Raw genomic sequence first — 26910 nt, 5'->3', positions numbered from 1 at the left:
CCGCGCCACAGCGGGGACGCGCTGATGTGAGCGCGGCGCAGAGACTCAGGTGCAGAGAACGCGGACCGGCGGCGCTCTGAGGATGCAGAAGTCACCCGTGGAGGATGCAAACTTCCTCTCAAAGTTTTTTTTCTGGTAAGACCTGATTCTTGTGCGTTTCGTTCCGCCCCGTCCCCATCGCGTAAAGCCGGGAAACTACTCCCGATAAGTGCAGGATGAAAACCTGCGTTCTGCGCTAAAGCTGAAGAGAATAACAGCGAGTGGGTGATTTTGTGTCCAGGTGCGCTGGTTCCAACCTGCTGCCAGAGGAATAACTTGTGAATGAATGTGGAAGTCGTGGATAGTAACGTCACCAACGCGCTGAAATCGTCTCTTTTGACGCGTGAAGGTGTTTCGGGAGTTGCGCCGCGGCTGAGCGCGTTGAGCTTTAAGGACGTTGACCGCCAGTAAAGTCTGCGCTGTTTCGGTCACCCGGGGAAGAGAGACCGGGGTGGTCCGTCTGCGCACAGTCCAACTGCGGCTGCGCGTTTCTGCGCAGTGTCTGTCTCGTGCGTTAAGTTGGGGGAAGAGATTTACAGTCATGATTCCCTGCTGGCATATTTGGAAAACTCGCCCGACTTTCTCCATGTTCAATGGGACTCATCAGTCAAATACAGGATTTTAATCACAGAAAATGTAAGATTGAGTACTTTATGGAACGTGGCAAGAAGATTGTTGAACTTTTGTATCAGCATTTTGGTGATCGACGTGTCCTGTTAAGTATATTTTAAGGACACAAATGAAATATCTGAATGAAGACATTGTGGCATCGCAGTAGTTCTGCCAGTTTTACTTGTGAGTATTTCAGCTACTTAAAGTTGAGTTTTGAGGTCCGGTTGGAGCTTTTTAGGAGGGGGAGTGCAGTGAAAACACGAAATGTGATAATGTACTAATCTACTCAGTAATGTTCAGTTTTGTCCTGCTTCCACTGTAAGTAACTATTTAAACAACTTGAACATGTTGATTTAACACAAAGGGTGTGTGTGTGTGTGTGTGTGTGTGTGTGTGTGTGTGTGTGTGTGTGTGTGTGTGTGTGTGTGTGTGTGTGTGTGTGTGTGTGTGTGTGTGTGTGTGTGTGTGTGTGTGTGTGTGTGTGTGTGTGAGAGAGAGAGAAATCAGCATGACTATAGAAACAACTTTGGGCCAGAAGAGTTTAGAAACCAATGCTACACTGAGTAGAAACGAGGTTTTTTACTCATTTGGGGTAAAAGTGACTTTTGATAATTTGGATTAAATGTGACTTTAGATTTTTTTTTAAGGTGAAGATGATTCCTCCCTTTACTTTCTTTAGTCACTCAGAAACCAAACTCAGAGTAACTCCTAAACGTGTGACGTGAGCTCACATTACCTAGAGCGTGATATGACTCGGGTTGAATGAATGCTTGAAGTACTGTATAGTTCCCAAAAGACGCGCAGTGCGCGTGTGCAAGAGTGTGTTTTGGGAACACGTGAGCGCGGGTTAAAACATTCAGTAAAAACACAGTAATTACACGTGGCTGATTGACACGGAAGGCTGAGTAGCGGCACCACGTGCTCACAACCAGATTGGCTGTGGCAGTTAAGATTAAAATGACCAGGAGACGGACCAGCGTCTCTTTTAACAAAAGACATGAATCATGAATCTGAGCAAAGGAAAATCCCTTGTGGGGTTCCTCAAGGCTCCGTCCTCGGGCCTCTTTTATTTAACGCCTACACGATCCCACTGGCTCAGATTGATGGGACCTTCCACCATCTCTTATCATCATTATGCAGACGACACGCAGCTCTATAGATCAGTGTCGGCGAATGACCACGCCCCCTTTTACCTGCTGAGCAAGTTCAGAAGTGAACTGAGTGGATGTGTGAATGTTTTCTGCCCCAAAGAGGCAAAAGTTAAATGTCGGCACTCATCTTGACTCCATGTCCGGGTGTAGCTGGACTCAGAAACAGAATCAAGCAAAGCAAGAATCACAGGATTTCTGAGCAACAAGATTCTGACAAACTTTATTTTCAGCAGGTTGATTATTGTAACGGAGTGTTTACCTCAGGCCTCAGGACAAACTCTGTCCCACAACTACAGCTCATCCAGAACGCTGAGGGTGGAGCACATCACACCAACATAAAGAGGGTGGAGCACATTACACCAACACACGGAAGGAGGAGCACATCACACCAACATAAAGAGGGTGGAGCACATCACACCAACATAAAGAGGGTGGAGCACATTACACCAACATAAAGAGGGTGGAGCACATTACACCAACACACGGAAGGAGGAGCACATTACACCAACACACAGAGGGTGGAGCACATCACACCAACATAAAGAGGGTGGAGCACATCACACCAACACAAAGAGGGTGGAGCACATCACACCAACACACTGAGGGTGGAGCACATTACACCAACACAAAGAAGGTGGAGCACATTACACCAACACAAAGAGGGCGGAGCACATTACACCAACACAAAGAGGGTGGAGCACAATACACCAACACTCAGAGGGTGGAGCACATTATACCAACACTCAGAGGGGTGGAGCACATTACACCGACACACGGAGGGAGGAGCACATTACACCAACACTCACAGGGTGGAGCACATTACACCAACACACGGAAGGAGGAGCACATTACACCAACGCAAAGAGGCGGAGCACATTACACCAACACACAGAGGGAGGAGCACATTACACCAACAGAAAGAAGGTGGCACACATTACACCAACACACTGAGGGCGGAGCACATTACACCAACACAAAGAGGGTGGAGCACAATACACCAACACTCAGAGGGTGGAGCACATTATACCAACACTCAGAGGGGTGGAGCACATTACACCGACACACGGAGGGAGGAGCACATTACACCAACACTCACAGGGTGGAGCACATTACACCAACACACGGAAGGAGGAGCACATTACACCAACGCAAAGAGGGCGGAGCACATTACACCAACACACAGAGGGAGGAGCACATTACACCAACAGAAAGAAGGTGGCACACATTACACCAACACACTGAGGGTGGAGCACATTATACCAACACTCAGAGGGGTGGAGCACATTACACCGACACACGGAGGGAGGAGCACATTACACCAACACTCAGAGGGGTGGAGCACATTACACCTTTTTAATCTGCACTGGCTGCCTGTGTGTGTCAAAGGATTGATTACAAAATGTTTCTCCTGGTTTATGAAGCTTTTGGGCCTGAATACGTCCCAGATTTACTCATTTAAAACCTCCAGACATCAGAGGACTTCAGGAAGAGGTTTACTCAGTCCCCCAGAGTCTGAAACAAAACAAGATGAAGCAGCTTTTAGTTCCTATCCTTCTCACCTGTGAAACAAACTTCAAACCTGACGACTGCTGACACACTCACTTTCTTTAAATCAGAACATTCTTATTTGCACATTGCTTTAAAATAAACAATAGACTGTTTGTTTTATTATATTTCTCTTAATAAAGCGCCTACCTTTTAATACAGTTTTTAATCCCTTTGTTTTAATGCATTACTCTTCTTCTCTTCTCATCTGCTTAATCAATTACTCTTAATCACTTGAGATTCTCAATAACTTGGTGTTTTATTTCTTTGTTTTATTTCTTTTAAAAACACTGATTTTCCTTGTGTCTGAATGGTGCTCTATAAACACATGTGCCTTGTCTCGCCTTCTGACTTCAGTCCTGTTGTCTCCCGGTTTGATGTAATGTTGAAATCTAATCAGTTGTCGACACAATCTGGCGCAGCCGGACCCTTCAGATTAAATACGACATGCAGAACGTGAATGTACAGGGAAAACATTTATTACAGTTCAGTCAGCTATCCGTACCGTATGTACTGCATATTGTAACGTATACATGCTGATAACAATAGATTTTCAATATATCCTGCGGTCCCAGTGACCAATGTTGACAAAATGAAAGGAATGAAAAGTTTCATTGACGCGTGTGACGTGTAGGGAATGCTGTTTGCAAAACAAGTGCATTTAAAAAATAAGAACAATGAGATGAAGTGGATGAAAATAAAAGTGATACTCAGGGCGTCAGCAGGACTGAAGGCTGTGGTCCAGACTTCCTAATAATGAAGAGAAGAGTTTCCTCTTTCTTATCGTCCTTATTTACTGTGAACCAAGCTGAGAAGACTCACGTTTGATTGGAAACGGATGTGAGACAAGTTGAACCAGTGTGTGTGTGTGTGTGTGTGTGTGTGTGTGTGTGTGTGTGTGTGTGTGTGTGTGTGTGTGTGTGTGTGTGTGTGTGTGTGTGTGTGTGTGTGTGTGTGTACTTAATACTGTGTGGGGACTTCCATCTGTTTGCAGACTCATATCAGCGACTTGCTTTCATGTCCTTGTGAGGAAACTAGATCACATTAGGATAAGTTCAGACTGGGGTTAGACTGAGGTCATACTGAGGTCACTTTGAGGTCATATTGACTTCATATTGAGGTCATACTGAGGTCACTTTGAGGTCATATTGAGGTCATATTGAGGTCATACTGAGGTCATACTGAGGTCTCACTGAAGTCATACTGAGGTCATATTGAGGTCATATTGAGGTCATACTGAGGTCATACTGAGGTCTTACTGAGGTCACATTGAGGTAATACTGAGGTCATACTGAGGTCACTTTGAGGTCATACTGAGGTCACTTTGAGGTCATATTGACTTCATATTGAGGTCATACTGAGGTCACTTTGAGGTCATATTGAGGTCATATTGAGGTCATACTGAGGTCATACTGAGGTCTCACTGAAGTCATACTGAGGTCATATTGAGGTCATACTGAGGTCATACTGAGGTCATACTGAGGTCATACTGAGGTCTCACTGAAGTCATACTGAGGTCATATTGAGGTCATATTGAGGTCATATTGAGGTCATACTGAGGTCATACTGAGGTCTTACTGAGGTCACATTGAGGTAATACTGAGGTCATACTGAGGTCACTTTGAGGTCATACTGAGGTCATATTAGGGTCAGACTGGGGTTAGACTGAGGTCAGACTGATGTCACACTGAGGTCATATTGAGGTCACATTAGGGTCAGACTGAGGTCAGACTGAGGTCATACTAAGATCACATTGATGTCACACTGAGGTCATATTGAGGTCACATTAGGGTCAGACTGAGGTCAGACTGAGGTCATACTGAGATCACATTGATGTCACACTGAGGTCATATTGAGGTCACATTAGGGTCAGACTGGGGTCACACTGATGTCAGATCAGACCTTTTTCCCACTTTACACTAAATAAAATTCTTCTGGAGACACAAAACATGTTATATAGGACGTAGTTCTGTTGTAAATACAAAAACTATATTTTGTGTTGCATTTATGAAGTCTGAAGTTTTACAATGGCAGAAATGTAAGATTTTTAGTTGTTGTTCTATTTCTAGCCACTTTCTTTGATTCAGCTCTTTGAGATAATTTTGACTTTCGACTTTTGTCCACTTTGACTTTCTGGGGATTTTAACTGCTTCGGTTATCGTCGGCGAGACATTTTCCTGATGCTTCAGTCAACAGGTCAAAAAACAGTTTGCATCTTGTCTTAATTGGGGATGAACACGGTCAGGGACACGACTCATGTAGGGTTAGGGTTAGGGTTTAAACCTGCTCAGTTGATTCTGAGACGAAAACCTCCTGGACACGTCACAGCAGCAGCAGCAGCAGCAGCAGCTGAACCTCAGACCGTCTCTGGTCCAGGTTGATGGTCCTGTGTCAACTCCAGCGGTGACACACCAGGTGATCTTCATCAGCTTCGAGCTTCACCTTGTTGGAAGAGCTCACTCTGAAGATGAGAGAAAGACAACGGGAAGTCAAAGAAATACGGGTTTCAACCAAGCAACCAGTCTGGAGCAGATATTTGTGTTATTAATAAGGTATATCTAATAATAAGACTGCATATACAGTATGACAGATAGATAGATAGAGAAATGAGAAATACACAGGGCTGCCAAACAAAACCGGCTATAGGACGGTTCAGCCTGGCTCATGATATATGGCTCATATACTGTATATCTATCTATCTATCTATCTATCTATCTATCTATCTATCTATCTATCTATCTATCTATCTATCTATCTATCTATCTATATATATATATACATATATATATATATATATATTTATATATATATATATATATATATATATATATATATATATATATATATGTATATGTAGATAGATAGATAGATATATAGATAGATAGATAGATAGATAGATAGATAGATAGATAGATAGATAGATAGATAGATAGATAGATAGATAGATAGATATCTCTGTTATTCTAAGTACAAAAAAATTTCCATCTGATCTGTACTTCATGCATTAAACAAAAACTCGGTTTGTATTTCTTCCTCAGTATTCTTTGCAAAAAGTAAAAACAAAAATAATTAGGTTACGTTTCTCTCGTGAAAACAGAAAAATGTCACGCTGTGGGCCGCTTACATTTCAACCGGTGCTCAGAGACGCTGAAGACGCTCTGACTCAATCTCCATGGAGACGGCCGACACCGCCACTCTTTTGGAACGCCGCTACTGTGCATGTGCAGCTCGGCTGTAGTAAATAGTTGTTCTGCACATGCTCAGTCGATGAACAACCAGAACAACGTTTCCGCCATCATGTCATGAGTACCAGTCCATATTCTCCTGGGACCTGGTACTTTTATTTTGACAGTGACCGTAATAACGATCCAACTTGTTGTTTTGTCCACTAGAATGTCCGTGTTCTCCCGTTGTTAATGTTTAGAACGTCTTGTTCTCTGCTGCATGTGTGTGTGTGTGTGTGTGTGTGTGTGTGCTTTCACTCCGAAAACTAACAACAGCACCCACTGGTGGCCCGTTTCCGTATAAACGGACATCGTTTTTGAAATCTTGCGGTGTAAATGCAAAACCTTTTTTTTAAACCAAAACGCAAAAACGATGTGTTTTCAGGATAAATGTCCTGTAAACGGGGTCCTCAGACGCAGAGTGTTGTCTTCCTCTGATCCTCTGTATGAACCTCATTCTGCCGCAGGAATACTTTATTTCTGTAATCTCCTCATGCTCATAGTACTTTCTTCTTCATTCATTTTTTGGTTTGATTCAGGTTAAAATGTATATATTTGTTTGCCTTTTCAATACAATTTCCATTATTAGGAATTGAATTTAAAGTAAAAAAAAAAAACTCAACACACGTCACTCACTGGGGCGGCTGGTCATTAGGGGCTGGTGGGGCTCGTCACAGAGGACCGCATGCAAAGTATGTTATAGGACGGTTCAGCCTGGCTCATGATATATGGCTCATATACTGTATATCTATCTATCTATCTATCTATCTATCTATCTATCTATCTATCTATCTATCTATCTATCTATCTATCTATCTATCTATCTATCTATCTATCTATCTATCTATCTATCTATCTATCTATATATCTATATATATATATATCTATCTATCTATATATATATATATGCTCCACCCCTCTGAGTGTTGGTGTAATGTGCTCTATATATAATTTTCTTTATCGCACAGAGAACAAGCCGTGATACATCGAGTATATTCGATATATCGGCCAGCAGTAATCGCATGTGTGGTATCTGCAGGATTACTATTACGACAACACATCATCAGTAGAGTAAAACTAACCTGTCTCACAATTGTCCATTACTAGATAGTCCATTATTAGATAGATAGATAGATAGATAGATAGATAGATAGATAGATAGATAGATAGATAGATAGATAGATAGATAGATAGATAGATAGATAGATAGATAGATAGATAGATAGATAGATAGATAGATAGATATCTCTGTTATTCTAAGTACAAACAAATTTCCATCTGATCTGTACTTCATGCATTAAACAAAAACTCGGTTTGTATTTCTTCCTCAGTATTCTTTGCAAAAAGTAAAAACAAAAATATTTAGGTTACGTTTCTCTCGTGAAAACAGAAAAATGTCACGCTGTGGGCCGCTTACATTTCAACCGGTGCTCAGAGACGCTGAAGACGCTCTGACTCAATCTCCATGGAGACGGCCGACACCGCCACTCTTTTGGAACGCCGCTACTGTGCATGTGCAGCTCGGCTGTAGTAAATAGTTGTTCTGCACATGCTCAGTCGATGAACAACCAGAACAACGTTTCCGCCATCATGTCATGAGTACCAGTCCATATTCTCCTGGGACCTGGTACTTTTATTTTGACAGTGACCGTAATAACGATCCAACTTGTTGTTTTGTCCACTAGAATGTCCGTGTTCTCCCGTTGTTAATGTTTAGAACGTCTTGTTCTCTGCTGCATGTGTGTGTGTGTGTGTGTGTGTGTGTGTGCTTTCACTCCGAAAACTAACAACAGCACCCACTGGTGGCCCGTTTCCGTATAAACGGACATCGTTTTTGAAATCTTGCGGTGTAAATGCAAAACCTTTTTTTTAAACCAAAACGCAAAAACGATGTGTTTTCAGGATAAATGTCCTGTAAACGGGGTCCTCAGACGCAGAGTGTTGTCTTCCTCTGATCCTCTGTATGAACCTCATTCTGCCGCAGGAATACTTTATTTCTGTAATCTCCTCATGCTCATAGTACTTTCTTCTTCATTCATTTTTTGGTTTGATTCAGGTTAAAATGTATATATTTGTTTGCCTTTTCAATACAATTTCCATTATTAGGACTTGAATTTAAAGTAAAAAAAAAAAACTCAACACACGTCACTCACTGGGGCGGCTGGTCATTAGGGGCTGGTGGGGCTCGTCACAGAGGACCGCATGCAAAGTATGTTATTGATGCTTTAGGATTACCTGCTGTATGTTCTCACCTGGGATTAAAACGTCCTCCTAAATTGCACATAAATAGTGTGTGAGGATTTTATTTCCTGGGTTTTGGTCTGTTGCCGCTTCAGGCTGTGTTTCCCCCTGATTTACAGCTCCTGATTAACGGGGCTCGCCCCTCCCCCGCCATGCAGTGTGGATTGCACAGTGTCGCTACAGTTACCTTGAAAAAGTAATCCGATTAATGATGACTCGTTGCTCATTTAAAAGTAACTTAATTACTTTACTGATTACTTGTTTTTAAAAGTAACTAGGTTAGATTACAAGTAACTTTTTAGTTACTTTCAGCAGCAGACAATACACCCCCCGATTTCAACATAAAAATAAATGACAGTTTTGGCAATAACTCAGTTCTGATCCCTGCCCGGCCTGTTTAACCTTTGACCTTCATTCTTTGTTGTATTTTTATCTGAGTCACACTTTCATTATCAGATTTTTACTATTACTGGTATTTATTTACCCAGAGATGTCGTTGTAGTCTGTAGTTGCACCATTTATCTATATATTTATCTGCTCTATGCAACCTTTTAATCGCCCCCCGGGGGACAAATAAAGTCTTTCATTGATTGAAAAAAAAGGGGGGCTGATTGCAACGTTAAGGTTTATTGATGACGTTAGTTTGTTCCCATTATATTGTGTTACCTGAAGGCACCGTTAGAGCGAGCTGGCCTGTGATTGGCTGAGAGTGGAGAAGGGGGCGGGTCAGGTGAGCGTGCGGAGACTGCTTGTGTGTGTGTGTGTGTGTGTGTGTGTGTGTGTGTGTGTGTGTGTGTGTGTGTGTGTGTGTGTGTGTGTGTGTGTGTCAGTTTGGAGGAGAATGGAGGAGCAGCTGGTTCAGTTTAATAATAAAACGACTTTACAGACAAGAAACTCGTCCTGCTGGACGCTACAATAGTGACGCACGGTGACTTGAAGAAGTAACTTTAATCTGATTACTGGTTTGGAAATAGTAACGAGTTAGATTACCCGCTACCGAAAAAAGTGGTCACATGACAGTAACTCGTTACTAATTAACGCGTTACCGGCACGTGATTTATATCCCTCGCCCTGACCACTGGCCTCCGGCTGGGCTCGCACTGGGCCCTGCGGGTCTCAGACTCTGCTGTCTGGCCGTTGGGTGGGGTGGGGGCTCCCTGCCCGGGTCCCCTTACGGCGCCTTGTTGGGGGGGGTGTGGCTCCCCGGGTCCTAGGCCGGCCGCTCGGGGGTGGGGTGGGGCAGCGCGGGGGGTCCAGCTGGGCCAAGGTCCTAGCGACGGGGGGACCCCCCTCCCTCAGAACCCTCCCTGCCTTACCTCACCTTATATTACTCCACAATAGGGAACAGTGGGGCGGTGCCTAGGTGGGGGGTCCGGGCTACTTAACTGCGGTCTGGGTCCTCCCCCGACTTCGCACCACCCACAATTTTAACCACACTTAGTCACGCAGGGTCTTGAGGGGGTAAGCCGCTTTCGGGGTTCTGCCGCTTGTCAGCGGTAGAACGCCCGGGCCCCGCTACCCCCCAATTTTAAACCGCACCATAGACACACACATTGCATCCACCTCTTCAAAACACAAAGACACACCCTTACATACATCCAACACACATATAGGGCAGGGGAAGGGCGGGAGACGTGGCTCCCCCCAGCACCTCCCGCTGGGGTCCCGCCCCGGCCCGGGGTGGGTGCGGCTGGGATGCGGGGGGCGCGCTCCCTCGGGCATGGCGCTCGTGGGGGGGCTGGGGCGCGGTGCTCCTTCTCCATTTGCTGTTGGATTAGTGGAGGTTGGGACACCGCGGTGGCCGGGTGGGGGCCCGGCCGGCGGCCTGGGGGGGCGAGAGTCATCACTCCCCCACCGTCCCGAGTGTGTGTGTGTGTGTGTGTGTGTGTGTGTGCGTCTGCGTCTGCGTCTGCGTCTGCGTCAGGGGTGGGTGTCTGTGGGGGGTCAGGGGTTGGGTATTTCAATTAAAACCGGGGGGGAGGGTCATGGGGCGGGTGGGATATGAGGCTCCTGGGGGTGTAGAGTTGACTGTCCTCCGACCGGGGCCTGCGCCGGCCTTCGCTTTCCTGGGTCTGGGGGCGGGGCTGGTCCGGGGCACGGCGGCTGGGGCCGTCTCTGCCTTGCCGGGTTGGGGGGGGGCGGTGGGTGGGCCTGTTCCCGGGGGTGCGGTGGGACTCGCCGCCGGGGTTGGGGGGGCTCTCGGCCCGGGGGCCCTGCTCCGGCCTTTTCTCGGCTTGGCGGCTTGGGTCGGGGCCTGGGGCCCTGTGCCCTTTATCCTTCTCTTGTGGGCCCCTCTTGCCTGGGGGGGATTCCTCTCTGCATTCTCCGTCGGGTGCTTTTTGGGCGGGGACGTGGCTCTCTGGGGTGGTTCGCTGGGGTCCCCCCGGGCCTGGGGGGCTTCCGTCTGCCGGGGTGGCGGTGTCCGGGCCCGATGGCCTCGGACCCCGGGGTCTTGCCACGGGTCCCCCCACAGCAGTTCCGGTCCCACCCAGTGGACAAACCACACGCACACACACACACACGCACACACACACACGCACACACACACACACACACACACACACACACACACACACACACACACACACACACACACACACACTTCCACCCCTCACGAAAGGTGCTTCTGAAGTTGCTTGTTCTCTATCATCATTTGCTCAAACTTTGGAGGTCATGTTCCTCTTTTGTTGTCGCCTCTTTGTTAATTCATGTTCCTGCTTCACGTTGCTGTCTAGATAGAGCTGCTCAGGCTGGTTTAATCCAAAAACAGTTGGAAAATATTTGGATCAGTGTGATAACTGCAAATAATATATGTAGCACAACAAGGATATTGTATGTTATCCCCCTACCCCCTCCCCCCTCCTCCCTCCTCCCTCAACCTTTTTCTCTCTTTTCTCTTCTCTCTCTCTTTGAGCGTTCCCCCCCGGTCGTGTACGGCAGCCATGCCATCTTCTGACGGAGAAGGCAACAGGAGGAGACTCCAGGTCTCTCCCTGTTGCAAGACCAAAATCTGTTCTGACTCCGAAGGCTCTCAATCACATCATATTGTTGGCCCAAGCTGCCGAACAGGACAAGGGCAGAAAAAAAAAAAAGATTTATATCCCTCGCGGGGCTTGAAGCCCGAAGCCCCGCCCACCAACAGTGTCATTGAGAAGCTCAGAGCTGATTGGCTGGAGCTGATTGAGGCACTGCTTCACAGAACCGGAGCGAGTCGTCACAAATACCAGCTTGTGAGCGGCGAGAGCTAATAAACTGGATTGGGTTGATTATTTACTGGAGTACGAGTTTGAAACTTACTTTAGTGGAGAAACTGGAGGCAACTGAGCGATGCAGAGTTTCTAAGTTTCTCACTTCTATGTAAGCTTGCTGGTGGTCTAGCGGTAGAAGTTCTGTCCATGAATCATCAGGCCAAGGTTTGGTTCCCCATCATTGTTTTTTTTTTTAAATTTCTATTTGTTTTTTTTAATGAATTTTATTTCACATTTTTTGATCGGCTATCTCCAAGGCTCAACCTTTTCACTGGATCGCCGTCTGTATGGTTGTCACAATGCTGTGGCTAAAAGGTTGTGCACCCGCTTTACTTTGGGATCCACTGGTGTCACGAGACCTGGAATAAGTTTAAAAATGTTCAACAAGTAGCAGCTTGTAAGAATGTGAGTAAAAACACAGGAGAATAAAGTGGAAAATCAGATCAGTGAGATATCTGATGGATTCTATTGTGCCATTGCCTTTTAATAATATAATAATATAATGAATAAGATAATTTAAAGGTGTCATTATTTAAAGGACTCGTGATCCAACTCTGGTTTTGTCTTTTAGACTCATTCCTGTGGCCATCTGTACTATGATAGGATAGAATACCTTCATTAGAGGATCTATAATGTACAAATATTGCATTGATGGGTACTCTATTATCACTTTAGTGTCACTATAAGATAATGCGAAGAGTCGGAGGGTGGTCCTGGGAGGCGAGCTAAACGTGTGGTTTTCCCTGCAGGTGGATGTCACCGCTCCTGAGGAAAGGCTTCACGAAGAAGTTGGAGCTGTCCGACGTGTACAAGGCGCCTTCGTTTGACCTGGCTGACAACCTCTCCGAGAGACTGGAAAGGTCGGTGCCTCCTCTCTGAGGATCAGCCTCCTCTGTCACTTTGGGGCTATTTTCCGTGAGGCTTATACATCTACAGTTTAAATACTTTATACTAACCAACTGAAGGAAACGTGTCTTGAAAGCACATAAATTGAAAGACTTCTCTTGCTGGTCAGTCCTGCTTCGTTTGAGCTATGTTTACACTGCACCAGGTATTTACAAGAATTTATATTTCGCCCTCTTGGTTTTCAAAAATAACATTGTTCACATCAGATCATTAAAAAAAAGAACATTTGACACAAACCTGCACAAAAAGCCGGTGACGAGCTACTATGAGCATCCAAAGGTACAGTGACCGTGTAACGAGCAGCGTAAAGCCTCTGCTCCTCCACACAATAGAGCCTTTGTGATTGGAAATGCCAACAAGCCAAACATGTTGGTAGAAATTGTAAAAACCAGCAGTGCCGTAACACTTTGACAGCATCCGTCGTCATCACAGCAGCCAAACTGTAAACACAGGTCACACACGGGACGCCCGTGACGCTTCTGCCGCATACTGGTGACAAATGTCACAACGGTTACAATTCCCAGCACCGAGGAGCCTACCAGGAACAGCAGGGGGCCGTGGTTGTTGTCTGAGCGACGTCTTGTCCCGGCGGGACTTCCTGCTGAAGACCCCTGTGCAATAAAATACTGTATTGTACAAAGCTGAAAAACAGATTCAATAAGTGGAAAGAAAAATGAACGCTTCACTGTGTGTGTGTGTGTGTGTGTGTGTGTGTGTGTGTGTGTGTGTGTGTGTGTGTGTGTGTGTGTGTGTGTGTGTGTGTGTTATGCCCAGTGTATCACATGTTTCCTCCACAGTTCAATGTTTGCTGTTTTTCTTCTGATCTGTCTCTCGTTCTGGGAAACACATTAAGCGACAAACTGAGTTCCATCTTTACGTCCTGAGCAGACGGTCGGTTCTGTCACTCCCTCTTCTGCCCACCTGAACACCTCCACCATGTAAGTCTCAGCTGTCTGGTCCAGCTCCGGTGGACGTGGCTCGGTTAGTTCTTTGCCATTTCTCCGTCACTGGTGTTTACAGTAACGGCCCCCCGGGGCCCCCGTCATGGTCGGGGGCCACTTTAAATAAGGGCTGGCATTTCACCAGAGCTGCACACAAACCAACCGTGTGTGTGGCAACAAACACACGACGAGCAGGGTTAACTCTCACTCCTCTGCTTCCACTCTCTCCTCTGGAGAAGCAATCACTCCAATCACATCTTTACATCCACTCAGCTCCTTCATGCTTGGACTCTTTCAAATCTTTTGCCCTCTGTCTTCCATTCATCTCCTTTCCTTCTTCCTACAGTCCTCGTCTGCCCTTGTTTTGGTGGCATGAAGCAGATTCCTCATGTCAGCTGTCCCTCCAGGGACAGAGCTTCAGTGTTGGTCCACAGGTCAAACCGTCATGCTTCTTCCCGGCTCTCTTTGTTTTGTGGCGCCCCCCACACTGGCTCCTCCCTCTGGGTCACACTGAATGGTGCCAACATGCCGGTTAATGTACGCCCGTGTTAAAAAGTCAACCTTTAGAAAGCCCACCAGGTGATGAATGAGCAGCCTTGGGTGATTCAGCTTTTATTATTCTGATCGGGCAAACACCGAGGGCTTCTGGGAAAGTGAACTTTACCTTCCATTAAAACACGCTGTGTGCCACCAGCCTCTCCATCACGTCCTCTCGGTTCAAGTCGGGCTACTCTGCTGGCACCAAACAGCATCACCAAGCCCGAGGTGGAAGGGCGTCCAGGAAGGACAAAACACTCTTCTGTTGGACCGTCCAGAGACATGTACTGCAGATTCACTCTCAGCTATCATATCTATCTGGATACTGTATGTGTCCAAACGGAACAAAACTTTATTTTTGCACTTTTCTTTGCTTTCATGAAGACTCTAATTCTGTTATATTGAAGTTACAGTTTCAGAAAAAAGTAAATCCTCGTGTTCATTTGTAATACGGAGAGGTGTCAAACACATTTTAGTTCAGAGGCCACAAACGACCCAATTTCATCTTGAGTGGGTAGAATAGAGATATAATAACCTTTCAATTTAAACTTCAAAGTCTTTCTTTGTTGTGGCTCAAAGTAAAATGATAAAAATGTCTATATTTCCACAAAGCCAAACAATTGCTGTGGAAAATGACAAGTGTTTCCACAGTTGCCTAGAAAATGTAATACGATTACTGACTACTATTTACTCCTTTAAAAGTAACTTAGTAACTTTACCGATTACTTGTATTTAAAAGTAACTACGTTTTTTAGTTACTTTCAGCAGCCGCCAACAACACCCTCCATGGTCTCAGCATAATAATGACAACTGGTTTTGCAGGTTACTGGTATTTATTTACCCGGTGATGTAGTTGTACTCTGTTGTTGCACCATTTATCTATTTATTTATGTGCACTGCCTGCTCTATGCATCCTTTTAATTGCCCCCCCCTAGGGAAAAATAAAGTATTTCGTCAATTGATTGATTGATTGGAAAAAGGGGAGGCTTCCTGCCAATATATCTTCTTACTCAGAAAAATAACAAAAATAGTGTACCATCTCTGCAGTTGTGTTCTTGTTGCAATTTTCAGGTTTAGTGATTGTGTTTGTTGTTTCGACTCTTATATGTTACCTGAACACACCGTTAGAGCGAGTTGGCCTGTGATTGGCTGAGAGTGGAGAAGGGGGCGGGCCAGGTGAGTGTGCGGCGCACGGTGGGGAGAAAGGAATGTGTGCTTGCTCCCACCCTGTTCAGTCTGATGTTCTCGGCTATGATGACAGATGCCTTCAAAGATGAGGGTTGAAGGCTTCAAGCAAAAACAAAGGTCAAGTTTGAAACCATGGACGACCTCCTCTTTGCCGATGACTGTGCCCTTAACGCCGCCTCAGAAGCAGACATGCAACACACCGTTGATAGATTCTCTGTTGCCTGTCAAAACTTTGGCTTAACCGTCAGCGCCAAGAAGAGGTAGTGCATCAGCCAGCTCCTGGAAAGCCATACGCCGTACCCAACGTCTACATCGACGGGCAGCGACAAGTTCACGTACCTCGGCAGCACCCTTTCTGGCACAGTTGTCATGACGATGAAGTGAATGCCAGACTCAACAAGAATGTACGGGGCAGGAGAGGCATCACTCCAGAGACCTAAGCTGAAGGTCTATAAGGCCATGGTCCTCACCACACTGCTCAACGCCATGCCAGCAAGCTGAATCACTTCCACACCACCAGCCTCAGAAAACCCCTGAGCATCAGGAGGCAAGACAGAATCCCAGACACTGAGGTGCTCACCTGCACCAACCTACTCAGCATACACACAATTCTGATGCAGTCCCAGCTGCTGGGCAGGAAACGTGATCCTCATGTCAGACCGTCGGCTCCCAAAGAAACTGATGTGCGGCGAGCGCCAACATGGCAAACGCTCCAGAGGAAGCCAAAAGAAGAACCTGATGTATCTTTAATGTGAGGAATGAGTCGTGATGCGGCTGCAGCTGCTGAGCAAGGAGTCGACTTGGTTTTTCACCATGTTCACAATATGTGCCGCGGGAGTGCAACATAAGACGTTCAGCTTCAGATGAAGTGAAGTCGAATTCTGTTTGTAAATCAAGTCGACGTTTATGGAGAGTAGGACTCGGATTAACGGAATATTGTTGATCAATATTGGATATTTCAGAGAGAAATATGTGCTGAATAGGATATGATTTGTCTAAATAAGTAATTTTTTAAGCAATCCCAGAGTATTCCACAAGGAACAGCCCCATTATTATTATAGAAATGAAGTGCTCAATAGTGGCCGAAATAAATTCATTAAATTGATCTTCTGATCTCTACAGCCCTGAACAACATGGCCTGGCTGACAGCTGAATATCCACACTGAGGGGGGCATGATCTGAAGTAACAATAGCATGATATGTGGAACTTTTCACTTTGGGGAGAAGACCACTGTCAATGAAGAAATAATCAATGTGAGAGTGCGAGTGGTGCCTTGGTGAACAAAAGGAGAACTGCTGTGTTTGGGGGTTGTGGAACCTCCAAGAGTCTGAGCAGCCATTTCTTGACATGAAGTCGGAGATACATTTTGACATTGAGGAGACACTCTTGAGTTTTGGGATTAGAGCGGTCTGAAGTATGGTTCATGACACAGATTAGGTCATCCCCAAAAATGAACGAATGGCTGTTTAGCGCAGGTATTTTTTCAAAAAGTCTGTTGACAAATTGAGGGTCGTCAAAATTGGGGGCATATATGTTTATTAACAAGACAGGCTGATGAAGTAATGAAGTCACAACAATTAGAAATCTGCCATTTTTATCTGATATAACACTTGTTGCAGTAAACGGAACGTTTTTACGACGGATTAAAATTGCTTCCCCGCTCTGTCTTTAGTGTTAAAGTTTGAGTGGAAGGTTTGAGTAACCCCGGGATATTTCAAGCGATCCTGATCTTCAGCACGCAGATGAGTCTCCTGCAAAAACACAATGTCAGCTTTAAGGCGTCTCAAATGAGAAAACCCTTTTGACCTCTTTACAGGATTCCCCAACATCCCAGCTTAAAAACCTGACCACTGGGCCTGAGACAGATTTTCCAGATTTATTAGTAACATCTGTCATTTAACAGGAACAGATATGGCAGAGGTATGAGGTTTGCCCCACAGAGAAGGGACGAGAAAAGAGAGAAAAAAACAACCCTGAAAAGCACCTCTGGCGTCCCATCCCCAAACGATGGGAACAACGGTGCGGACTCCAGAAGGAGTCAGTCAATGAGAAAAACCCACGGCTCTAAAACTGAAACAACCTGAGGAGGTCCTGCAGATTCATGTCTGACATTAGTGCAGCCTACATAAAAGAAAGAGAAACAAACAATTGAACTCCTGGTGTATCCAGCTCGTGATGCGGAGGCGAGCTGGATACAGCAACCCCAACCGTACACCCGGGGATCTCACGGAGCTGGCGTCGGACATCATTAAACAAAGCACGGGCCTGAGCTGCTTTCGCTGTGTTTTATCAGGGAAGGTGGAGATGGTCATTGTTGCTGCCCTTGGCATCAAGAAGAAAGCGTGGAGCTCGACGGGTGCAACGGTTTATTTTTCTTTTCTTTCATTGTTCCTCAGAACAGGCACCAGCACCAGCACCAGCACCGTGCACCGTGCACCGTGCACCGTGCACCGTGCACCGTGAAACTGTAGGATATTATGAACAAAAAATACATCAGTTCACTTATTTCATTACATTTCAAAGTAATTCATTACAATTCATTCTCACAATAATACACAGTGCCCGACTCATAACAACAAACAAAAAGACGCGCTGTCATTGTACACACCTCGCTTCGCCTACCAAGGGCTCAAAACACCGGTCCTCATTTCCTCAATGATCCCAATACTCCAACAGAGTTTGCCTTAAGGAAAAACACAGGGCAACACATGTATGTCAGTTTAATTTATTGGGTTTCTGTGACATCGTTTGGGATTACATACCAATTATGTTTTTATAGCAGTCGCTCCTTGCGCGCCGCTGTCAAGGCCCGTCAGTCTCGGTGTGCGTCAACTGTCAAAACCCGCATGTGACGTCACAATTTGTGGGCAAGTTACGACCCGGAAACATGAATTGTCGGCGGGGTGAACCCCAGAACATGAATGAGAACAAAACCAAACAATACTGTAGGTGGCCACTTACAGTCATAGTCCCAAACTTAATCAGTGTCAGCTCCCTGGCCCGGCGCAGGATGTCGACACAGTGGGTGTAGTAGTGCAGGCGATCCACCACGGCGCGGGGCCTCTCACCGGGTCTGGGCTTGGGCTGGAGGGTGCGGTGTCCGCGGTCAATCAACGGCTCCTTATCAATGCTGAGTGCATTCTTGAGGAGAGTGGAAGAAATCCACGGAGTCCTCGGGGATCCCGATGATTCTGACGTTGCTGCGACCTGATCTCGCCTCCAGAGCCTCGCATTTATTCTCCAGCTTTTCAACTACTGAGGTGATTTTCTCCACTTTGGCCCTCAAGTGTGATCACATCATCAGTGCAGGTGGATAGAGAGTGTTCCATGTCACTAACGGTAGATTTCACACTGCTCATATCAGACTCGATGGTGGTGATGCTGCTCGGTAGCGATGCTGCTTGTCAGCTCCGTTTTTCAGAGCTTGCAGCTCACTTTTTGACAGATGACAGGTTGTCACTCAAAGCCAGGCGAAGCTCAGTCTTAAAAATGGCGGTCACGTCGTTGCGTAGTGAGGCAAGAAGCTCCGTCTTGAGATCTGTTGGTAAACTTTCCGAAGCGGGGGGGGGCGAAGACATACCTGACGGAGCAGGAGCACCGCCCTGTGTTGGGGATGTGGCATACGTGTCAAACAGCGTCTGCTGAGTTGCAGAAGAAGTCCCGGTGCGTGTTTTCCGCACGTTTGAAAAAAATAGTGAACCTCAAAACGACCCTGTGCTGAATTGGAACTTGTTAGCGTCGATGCACGAGAAAAACTAGGATTTAAAAGAAAAAAGAAAAAAAAAAAGAAGCTGCCGGACAAAAGTTTTGAAGAACAGAATTCTGCAGGAGCCCAGCTCAGCCTTCAGCAGATCTGCTGGTACCCGGGTGGAGACGTTTCCTCAGCTGGCTCCACATGACTTTTATCTGTGGACTTTCAGGCCTTTCCTTAAAAAATCTTACAACAACAGGTGATTAGAACAGGACGATGGATGCTGGAAACAGTCATAGGGAACAACACCAGCAGGGTTTTCATAGTTCTGGTTCGAAATGTGAGGAAACAGTGTGAAGGGACGACTAGAGAAGCAGGTGAAAGGCGAGGATCTGAATCTTTACCTGTCCATGAACGAGTCTCCACACCAAGTCAATCCACGACACGATCTCCTCAATTTGTTAAACAGGCAGACGAGCTGTTCTGCAGGTCTCATTCTCCAACGTTTCTAATACAGACTGGACACACACGTGTGTGTCGGTGCTTAGATACCAGAGGCCTGAACTTCCTCACTGCTCTTCTTTTACTTTACATTCTCCATCACTTGTTTTGAGTTTCTCTTGTGTTTTATGTTGGAATATTAATTCATCACCATGACGACAGGAGTAGTTCTGCGTTCCATAAATTCATGTTTCTGCAGTTCTGTCAGGTGTGATCATTAAGCTCATTATTCCAGATCAACCCTCGTGGAGATAAACAGACCTGGAACAAGTCAAGAACCAAAACCTCCTTCAGAGCCTCAGAGACCAGGATTTATTTTACTATGTCAAAAAGATCTAAATTAATTTCTCTTCTCCTCTCTGCTGCAGCTCAGTGCTGAACCTGCCCACCAAACACCATCATGTAAGAATGGGCGGGGCCTTTTCCAAGAGATTCGATTGGTCAGGAGGCGGAGCTCTGACCTCTTAGCGAGTCAGTTAGTCAGTCAGACATTCAGCGTAAGTTACTGGGATGATTTATCCCGGTGAGAAGTGAGTTTCGTAGTACGGAAAATCCCGAGTTAATCCTTGAAGTTATCTCGATAAGAGAAAATCTTTTAAAAATCTTTATCGAATGAAAAGATGTTTAGTACGTCACACTAATTCATGTGATTCCATCGATCATTTGTAACATGACCTATTCATAAATTCATTAAAGTAACTTCATAAATGATAGTATATTATAATTCATTGATGTTTTTTGTTTTCATTTCAGAACATTTTCTCGTTTACACGGAAATGTTTTGAAAACACTGGACACAATGTCGTTTTCATGTAGGGCCACTAGTGGGTGCTGTTGGTTGTTTTTGTAATGAAACCAGACACATTTGCGCAGAACTCCCCGTCCATGTTCTCCTGGAACATCTGTAGTTTTATAGACGTTAGTCCCCCATGATAGCAATCCAAATTGATCGTCTGTCCATCGGTGTAAACAAAAATGCAAAAGTGATGTGTTTCACTGTGAACAGGGACCTCACTAGAGACCAGAGAACGCTTGTGGACTGCTAACTAAATAGCATTAGCATCACTTCCAAACATGTGTGGGTGAAATCTGAAAACTCAGTGAGCAGAGAAACTGTGTGGCAAACACCTTATCAGCTGTCAGATCCCACAGATAAAACATAAAGTTGGAACATTTGTTTTGTTCTTAAGCACAAGGAAGAGACAATGTTTGGAACAGAATAGAAATATTTTCATAATAACAGGAAAACTCAGATTCTGGATGTAAAGAAAATTGCACATTGATGAAATATTCTTTCTTACAAACAGTGTTTTCCAAAGACATATTTGATAAATGTAGACATTTTATTTGCGTGAAAAGCAGCTACATGTTTGGTCAGTAAAGGTTATTCTGGTAGAATCACGCCGGGCTGTACATCCGTGGCCTCTGAAGCTGAAGTTGGACGGTCCTGCTCTTCTCTCTCATTGTGTGGCCAGATCAGCAGAGTCGTAAACTTTAGACAAAGCAGCAACAAACAAACAGAGCGGCTCTGCTGGCATTCGCCCGCTTCATGTGTCCTTCTGCTGTTTAACTGTGTTGTAACTCTGCTCTTCCTGCAGAGAATGGGACAGGGAGGTGGCGTCAGCCAAGAAGAAGCCCCGGCTGCTCAGAGCACTGGCCCGATGCTTTTTCGGACCATTTGCCTTCTTCGGTGTGCTGCTCTACCTCGGGGTGAGTCTGCTGGACCGCTGTCTGTAGAGGAAGCAGCTCTGACTCTTTCAAATAAATGATGTTCAATGCTCTTTAACTTGTGAGGAAATCGACTGTGACAAGCACCGAAATCCCTTGGAAACCTATCTTTGGTTATGTATCGTGGAAGTCGGGAAAGATGAGACAGACTGAGGAGTCAAGTAGATCTTTTATGTTCTCTCTCTCTCTACTTCCTAATTTAACCCCTCTAGGTCACCTAACACTGCCCCTGTACTCCCCCCTACGTCACACAACACCGCCACCCCACTCCCATTCTGATGTGAGGATATCCCGCAAACTGCACACCGCACGGGCCTCCCCAAACATTCAGAACTGGCACAGCTCAGGGAGGACAGAAACCTCTCGTAGAGCAGAAGGGCAAACGCTCGCTTGATCTTGATTTTCAGTGTGAATACGGTGAAAGCGGGGCCTCACGCGCTTTCTGACTTTTTGGGTTTTAAGCAGGAGGTGTCAGAAAAGTTACCACAGGGAGAACTGGCTTGTGGCGGCCAAGCGTTCATAGCGACGCCGCTTTTTTGATCCTTCGATGTCGGCTCTTCCTCTCATTGTGAGGCAGAATTCACCAAGCGTTGGATTGTTCACCCACTAATAGGGAAGGTGAGCTGGGATTAGACCGCCGTGGGAAAGGTTAGTTTTACCCTGCTGATGATGTGTTGTTGAAATAGTAATAGTAACACATTATTTAGTCCCGTGTGGGAGGCCTGACCAGCCAGCCATAACGACTGTGTTGAACAGTCACGGTGGCAGGCGCAGGCGCCAGCACCGGGGTCAAGGCAGGTGCGGTGGAAACAGCGGCAGCAGAGAATTTGGTAGGGCGTTAGGACGACGCGGGGGCTGCGCCACTTCCACCAACTCACATGTAAGCCTTGTTTCCTCCGCGCAGTACAGTATGTACCAATACGGTACAGTACGATATAGTACAGGTTTTTGTGTGTTTCCACTGACAAAAGTTGTGGACAGTATTGAAAATACCGTACCCAACCATTACCATTTTTTGTAACCCCTGCGATGAGGTAGCTAGCACATCGGTACCATAAGGAGGAGCTAAAACGCAGCCGTCTGCTGATTTTTATATAAATAGTTCCTCAGTTGTGTAAGTTGGTGTTTACATTCGCAGCTTTGTGCTCACTCGCTGTTTTGTTAACTGAGTTTTTTTTTAAATGTCAGTGCTGCACTGCCCCCTGGTGTTCCGGGAGGAGATTCAGCAGGAGCTGGACGCTGCTGGTCACAATGAGAACGTTTTCAAGCGGTGTCACAGAGAACGGAGGCTCACGACTTTGCTCTGACGCCTGGTTTTCAGCGCGCTGCCCCGGCGTTTACTGTTAGGTTAATGACATCACATACCTGAATTGTTCCACGACCATTCCCCGCCTACATTTTAACCATACTCTCTGCAGTGGAACCACACAGCAGATTTAGGTCTGAGTGCGCCTTGCCTTACCGTACCGTACTGCACAGGGGAAACAAGGCTTTTCAAACTGCCCCTATTTAAGTCTTTTAAATAAACCCGGTGTACAATAAATATGGAATAAAATGACCGCATTAGTTTCAAATGTTACCGCCACACAGTTTGACTGTCAGCAGCACCGGTACTGGTGTCTGCCGAGTCCACAATACACAGGAAATACAAATCACTGATTCATACTGAGTTTAAAATGATAGTAACCAGGATAAGCTCAGTCTCACTGTGCTCAGCCTCACCCACTTCTTTCTCTGCGTACATTTTCTCCATTTGCCCTCAGTTGTATGCTCTTTCACTCCACCAGCACTGTGCTTAAACACACAAACTCTGTACAGATTCAATTATTAGGCTGAAACACACGCAATGTGCATCTGGCACCACACAGGCAGGTTTAATACTTCACGACGTTAAGCAATCCTAGTAAACCTCGAAGGAACTGAACCTTCACGCACTGGTGTCAGAGTGTGCCAGTCGAGCCAAGCCGCTGTGCACACGTCACAGGCATGTCGCACCGTCGTGTCACAGACCCTCCTCCTCTGTGGAGCTGTAGTACAGCCGTGGGCGGTTACCACGACGACAGGAATGTCTGTGAGATGTCGTGTACAGTAAAGGTTCAGTGTGTCATTATACAGGCAGACAACACACTTCCTACTTGTGTACCATTTCCACTAATTGTCTGCATTTGCATTTGAGCTATTCATTCTGGAGCAGGGTGTCAAACTCATTTTAGTTCAGGAGCTTCATAAAGCCCACGGTGTCATCTTCAGTGGGCTGGACTGCTCAAATAGTGCCATAACAACCTTTAAATTTAAATTACAGTATACATGATGAAAATGTCTATATTTTTGCAAAATCAAGTCAAAATGACTACAACCACATGTTATGTTAAGTTGTGTCTGCTACTAGTAAGAACTTTGTTTAAAAATCAATCTTTTCTTTAAAATGGTTTTGCCGATTGGTGCATCTTGAGCGACAGGTATGGCCCATAGGCCTTATGTTTAAAACCTCTGTTTTAGATTATCAAAATGGTGAATTATGACTTTCTTCGCATAGTGTTTTTTTTTTTTTTTTTTTTTTTTGTCAACAAGTCCATGTTTGTAATAAATACACATTCCTTAAAAAATAAAAGTAGACAATAATTTCAGCGCAACATTTCAAAACATATCACATCTGTATGACAGTCATTACAACAGGAAAGAGAATTTCCCTTCAAAAATATTATCATTGCCTGGGAATGCATATGAGTGCTTTCACACCAGCACTGTTTAGTCTGGACCAGAGTTCGTTTCAGGTAAAGCTCACTTCATGTGGGCAGGTGTGAAAACTCACCCGGACTCTGTTCTGGACCAAAGAGGTGACCTCTGGTCCACCTGAAGATGTGATCCAGTCTGTGGACATTGTGAACATGTCAGGGACTTTCCAGCTGACGGATCGAGCAGATGTGACGTGGAGCGCAGTGTATTTTGGTAGTAAACAAACAAAGCTAACAGTGTGAATCAGAAGAAGCAGAAACAGAAAGAAAAAGTGGGAAAATGTCTTGTGATTAGACGTGGAGGAGTGAGGAAGAGGTGGTGAGGAAGACGCTCATGGAAACTGGTCTGAAGAGTCTGGGTACGTCCGAAAGGTCCCTCCTAACTCCTTATCTATCGACTTTTCCTGAACCCCGGAAGTGTTTTGTGTGGCGGCCATGATAAGGACTGAATTCTCAATAAGAAAAGGAAAAAAGGTTTGTTACTTCCTTTAGAACCTCCTTTAGTTTAGAACCACTGATGCATCATTTCGCAAAGGAGGCGAGCTCATGCTGCCCCACAATTCCTTGCGGTGACAACATTTAAAGGGACCCGCTCACACACACACACACACACACACACACACACACACATTTCCACTCCTCATCAATGAGCTGTGTTCCTGATGTCACTTGTTCTCTGTCATCATTTGCTCAAACTTTCAAAATCCAGTTTTTCTTTTGTTGTTGCTTCTTTGTTAATTCATGTTCCTGCTTCATGTTCCTGTCTCGCTAGAGCTGCTCAGGCTGGTTAATCTAGAAAATCATCTTGCTGTCTAGATAGAGCTGCTCAGGCTGGTTAATCTAGAAAATCATGTTACTGTCTAGATAGAGCTGCTCAGGCTGGTTAATCTAGAAAATCACCTTACTGTCTAGATAGAGCTGCTCAGGCAGGTTAATCTAGAAAATCATTTTACTGCCTAGATAGAGCTGCTCAGGCAGGTTAATCTAGAAAATCATGTTACTGTCTAGATAGAGCTGCTCAGGCTGGTTAATCTAATAACAGCGCTCCGCCTCCTGACCAATCAGATAAATGAATAAATGAATAAAAGAGTAAAAAAATAAGCAAGCCCCCGGCTGGCTCAGTTGGTAGAGCATGAGACTCAAAATCTCAAGGTAGAGGGTTCATGTCCCACGCCGGGCGCCACCTTCCCGTGGGCTCACCACCCACAGGAAGGTTCTTAATCGGTGCAACGTGATCTGGTTGACAGTTGACAGTGCTCAGGCTGACACCCCCGCAACCCGTAAACGGATAAGGGGGAGAAAATGGATGGATGGATGGATAAATAAAAAAATAAAGGGACCCGCTCATCGGAGCGTTCAGGGAAACTCAGGATGATTGAAAAAGGAGCAGATCATGTAAGTTAACAAAACAATGATCTGCCTGGAACAACTTTAAATGATATAAAACCCAGATTAACTTTTTGTAGTTCATTTTCAGAAACTTGTAGTTCTTTCCCCACCATGGCAGACGTCACTAAGTTGCACCGTCGCATTATTATGACGTCACGAAGTGAAAGTGCTGTACGACTGCCACCCCATCGTGATCACCTTTACTAACTCCTTTAGGAAGCCTCCTAACACCTTTACTTAACACTCGTGGATGATGTCACGGTAAAGTCGATAGATAAGGAGATAGGAGGGACAATTTGGACGTACCCTATATCACAGTTACTTGTGGCTACCCATTGGCCACTAGCCGGCTCAAGGGGAGGGATTTCTGCTTTCGGTCCGGACCAATCAATGGGCAGGGTTTGTTCTTCTTCATGCTATATTTCATCTCTGGTCAGTGTTTGTTCTTGTTGCTGCTGGTTTCCCTCCAAACCAGCAGCTGTTGAAAATGTTTGACCGCCCCCCCAGGCCCCCTACTGTCCTTAATATCATAATTGCCAGGTCTCTGTGTCTGTCGGCCCCTGTGTGTCTCACCTCACTTTTTCAGTCATCCTATTGTGTTCCCCTGCTCAGCACTATTGTGCGGCACCTGTGGTCTCCCTGCCTTATCTGTGTATTTAGACCCTCTCCCCCTGTTGTCTGTGTCGGCTCGTCTCGTCGCCTCTGTCTCCCCTGCGGTTACTTGTGTTCCCTGGACTATTTATATAATACACTGTTTTTATGGAACCTTGGGAGTATGTGTTTGGGTCCATCCTCTCACGTCCTGACATCAACTGTCTAAATGTTTTTATTTCAATCATTTGTGTTTTTATTAGAACAACACCAAATTAACTAAAGCCACCAAAACCTTTACAATTTAGTTTTTGTATTTCTGTCCCCCACCCTCCACCCACACGTGTCCCCCACCCCCACCCTCACCACAAGTCCAATCTGCCCACCACCAACAACTCACATTAGCAATTTTCTTTTGACTAAATGTTTATTGATCCCTGCTGATGATAGTTCCATGTATGAGATGTCCAAAAAGCTCCTTAGCCATTGGCTCTTTGAGATATCATGTGAAGTTTTCTGCCGCTGCACTACAGGTTGTAGTTAAGCCTCCCAACCAGTTTTTTCATGTTTTCTCTGCGTCCATATGTGTTTGACTCACTGTATTATTAATTCTACAGAACGTAGATACATTTACATGCTATA

At 45.4% G+C, this 26910-nt stretch overlaps 1 protein-coding gene across 1 annotated transcript in view; it reads left to right on the top strand.

Annotated features, from left to right (window-relative positions):
* The window catches only part of cftr (CF transmembrane conductance regulator), a 68187-nt gene continuing 41277 nt past the window's right edge, over nucleotides 1-26910 (top strand). The window contains exons 1-3 of the mRNA XM_080475717.1: nucleotides 1-135; nucleotides 12810-12920; nucleotides 21424-21535. Coding sequence (XP_080331843.1) covers nucleotides 83-135; nucleotides 12810-12920; nucleotides 21424-21535 — 276 coding nt within the window. The 5' untranslated portion in view covers nucleotides 1-82. The remainder of the gene's footprint in view (nucleotides 136-12809; nucleotides 12921-21423; nucleotides 21536-26910) is intronic.

The sequence above is a fragment of the Lipophrys pholis genome (assembly GCF_963383615.2).
Source record: "Lipophrys pholis genome assembly, chromosome: 11".
In the NCBI taxonomy this organism is placed as follows: domain Eukaryota; kingdom Metazoa; phylum Chordata; class Actinopteri; order Blenniiformes; family Blenniidae; genus Lipophrys; species Lipophrys pholis.
This window is presented reverse-complemented; position numbering and strand designations above follow the sequence as displayed.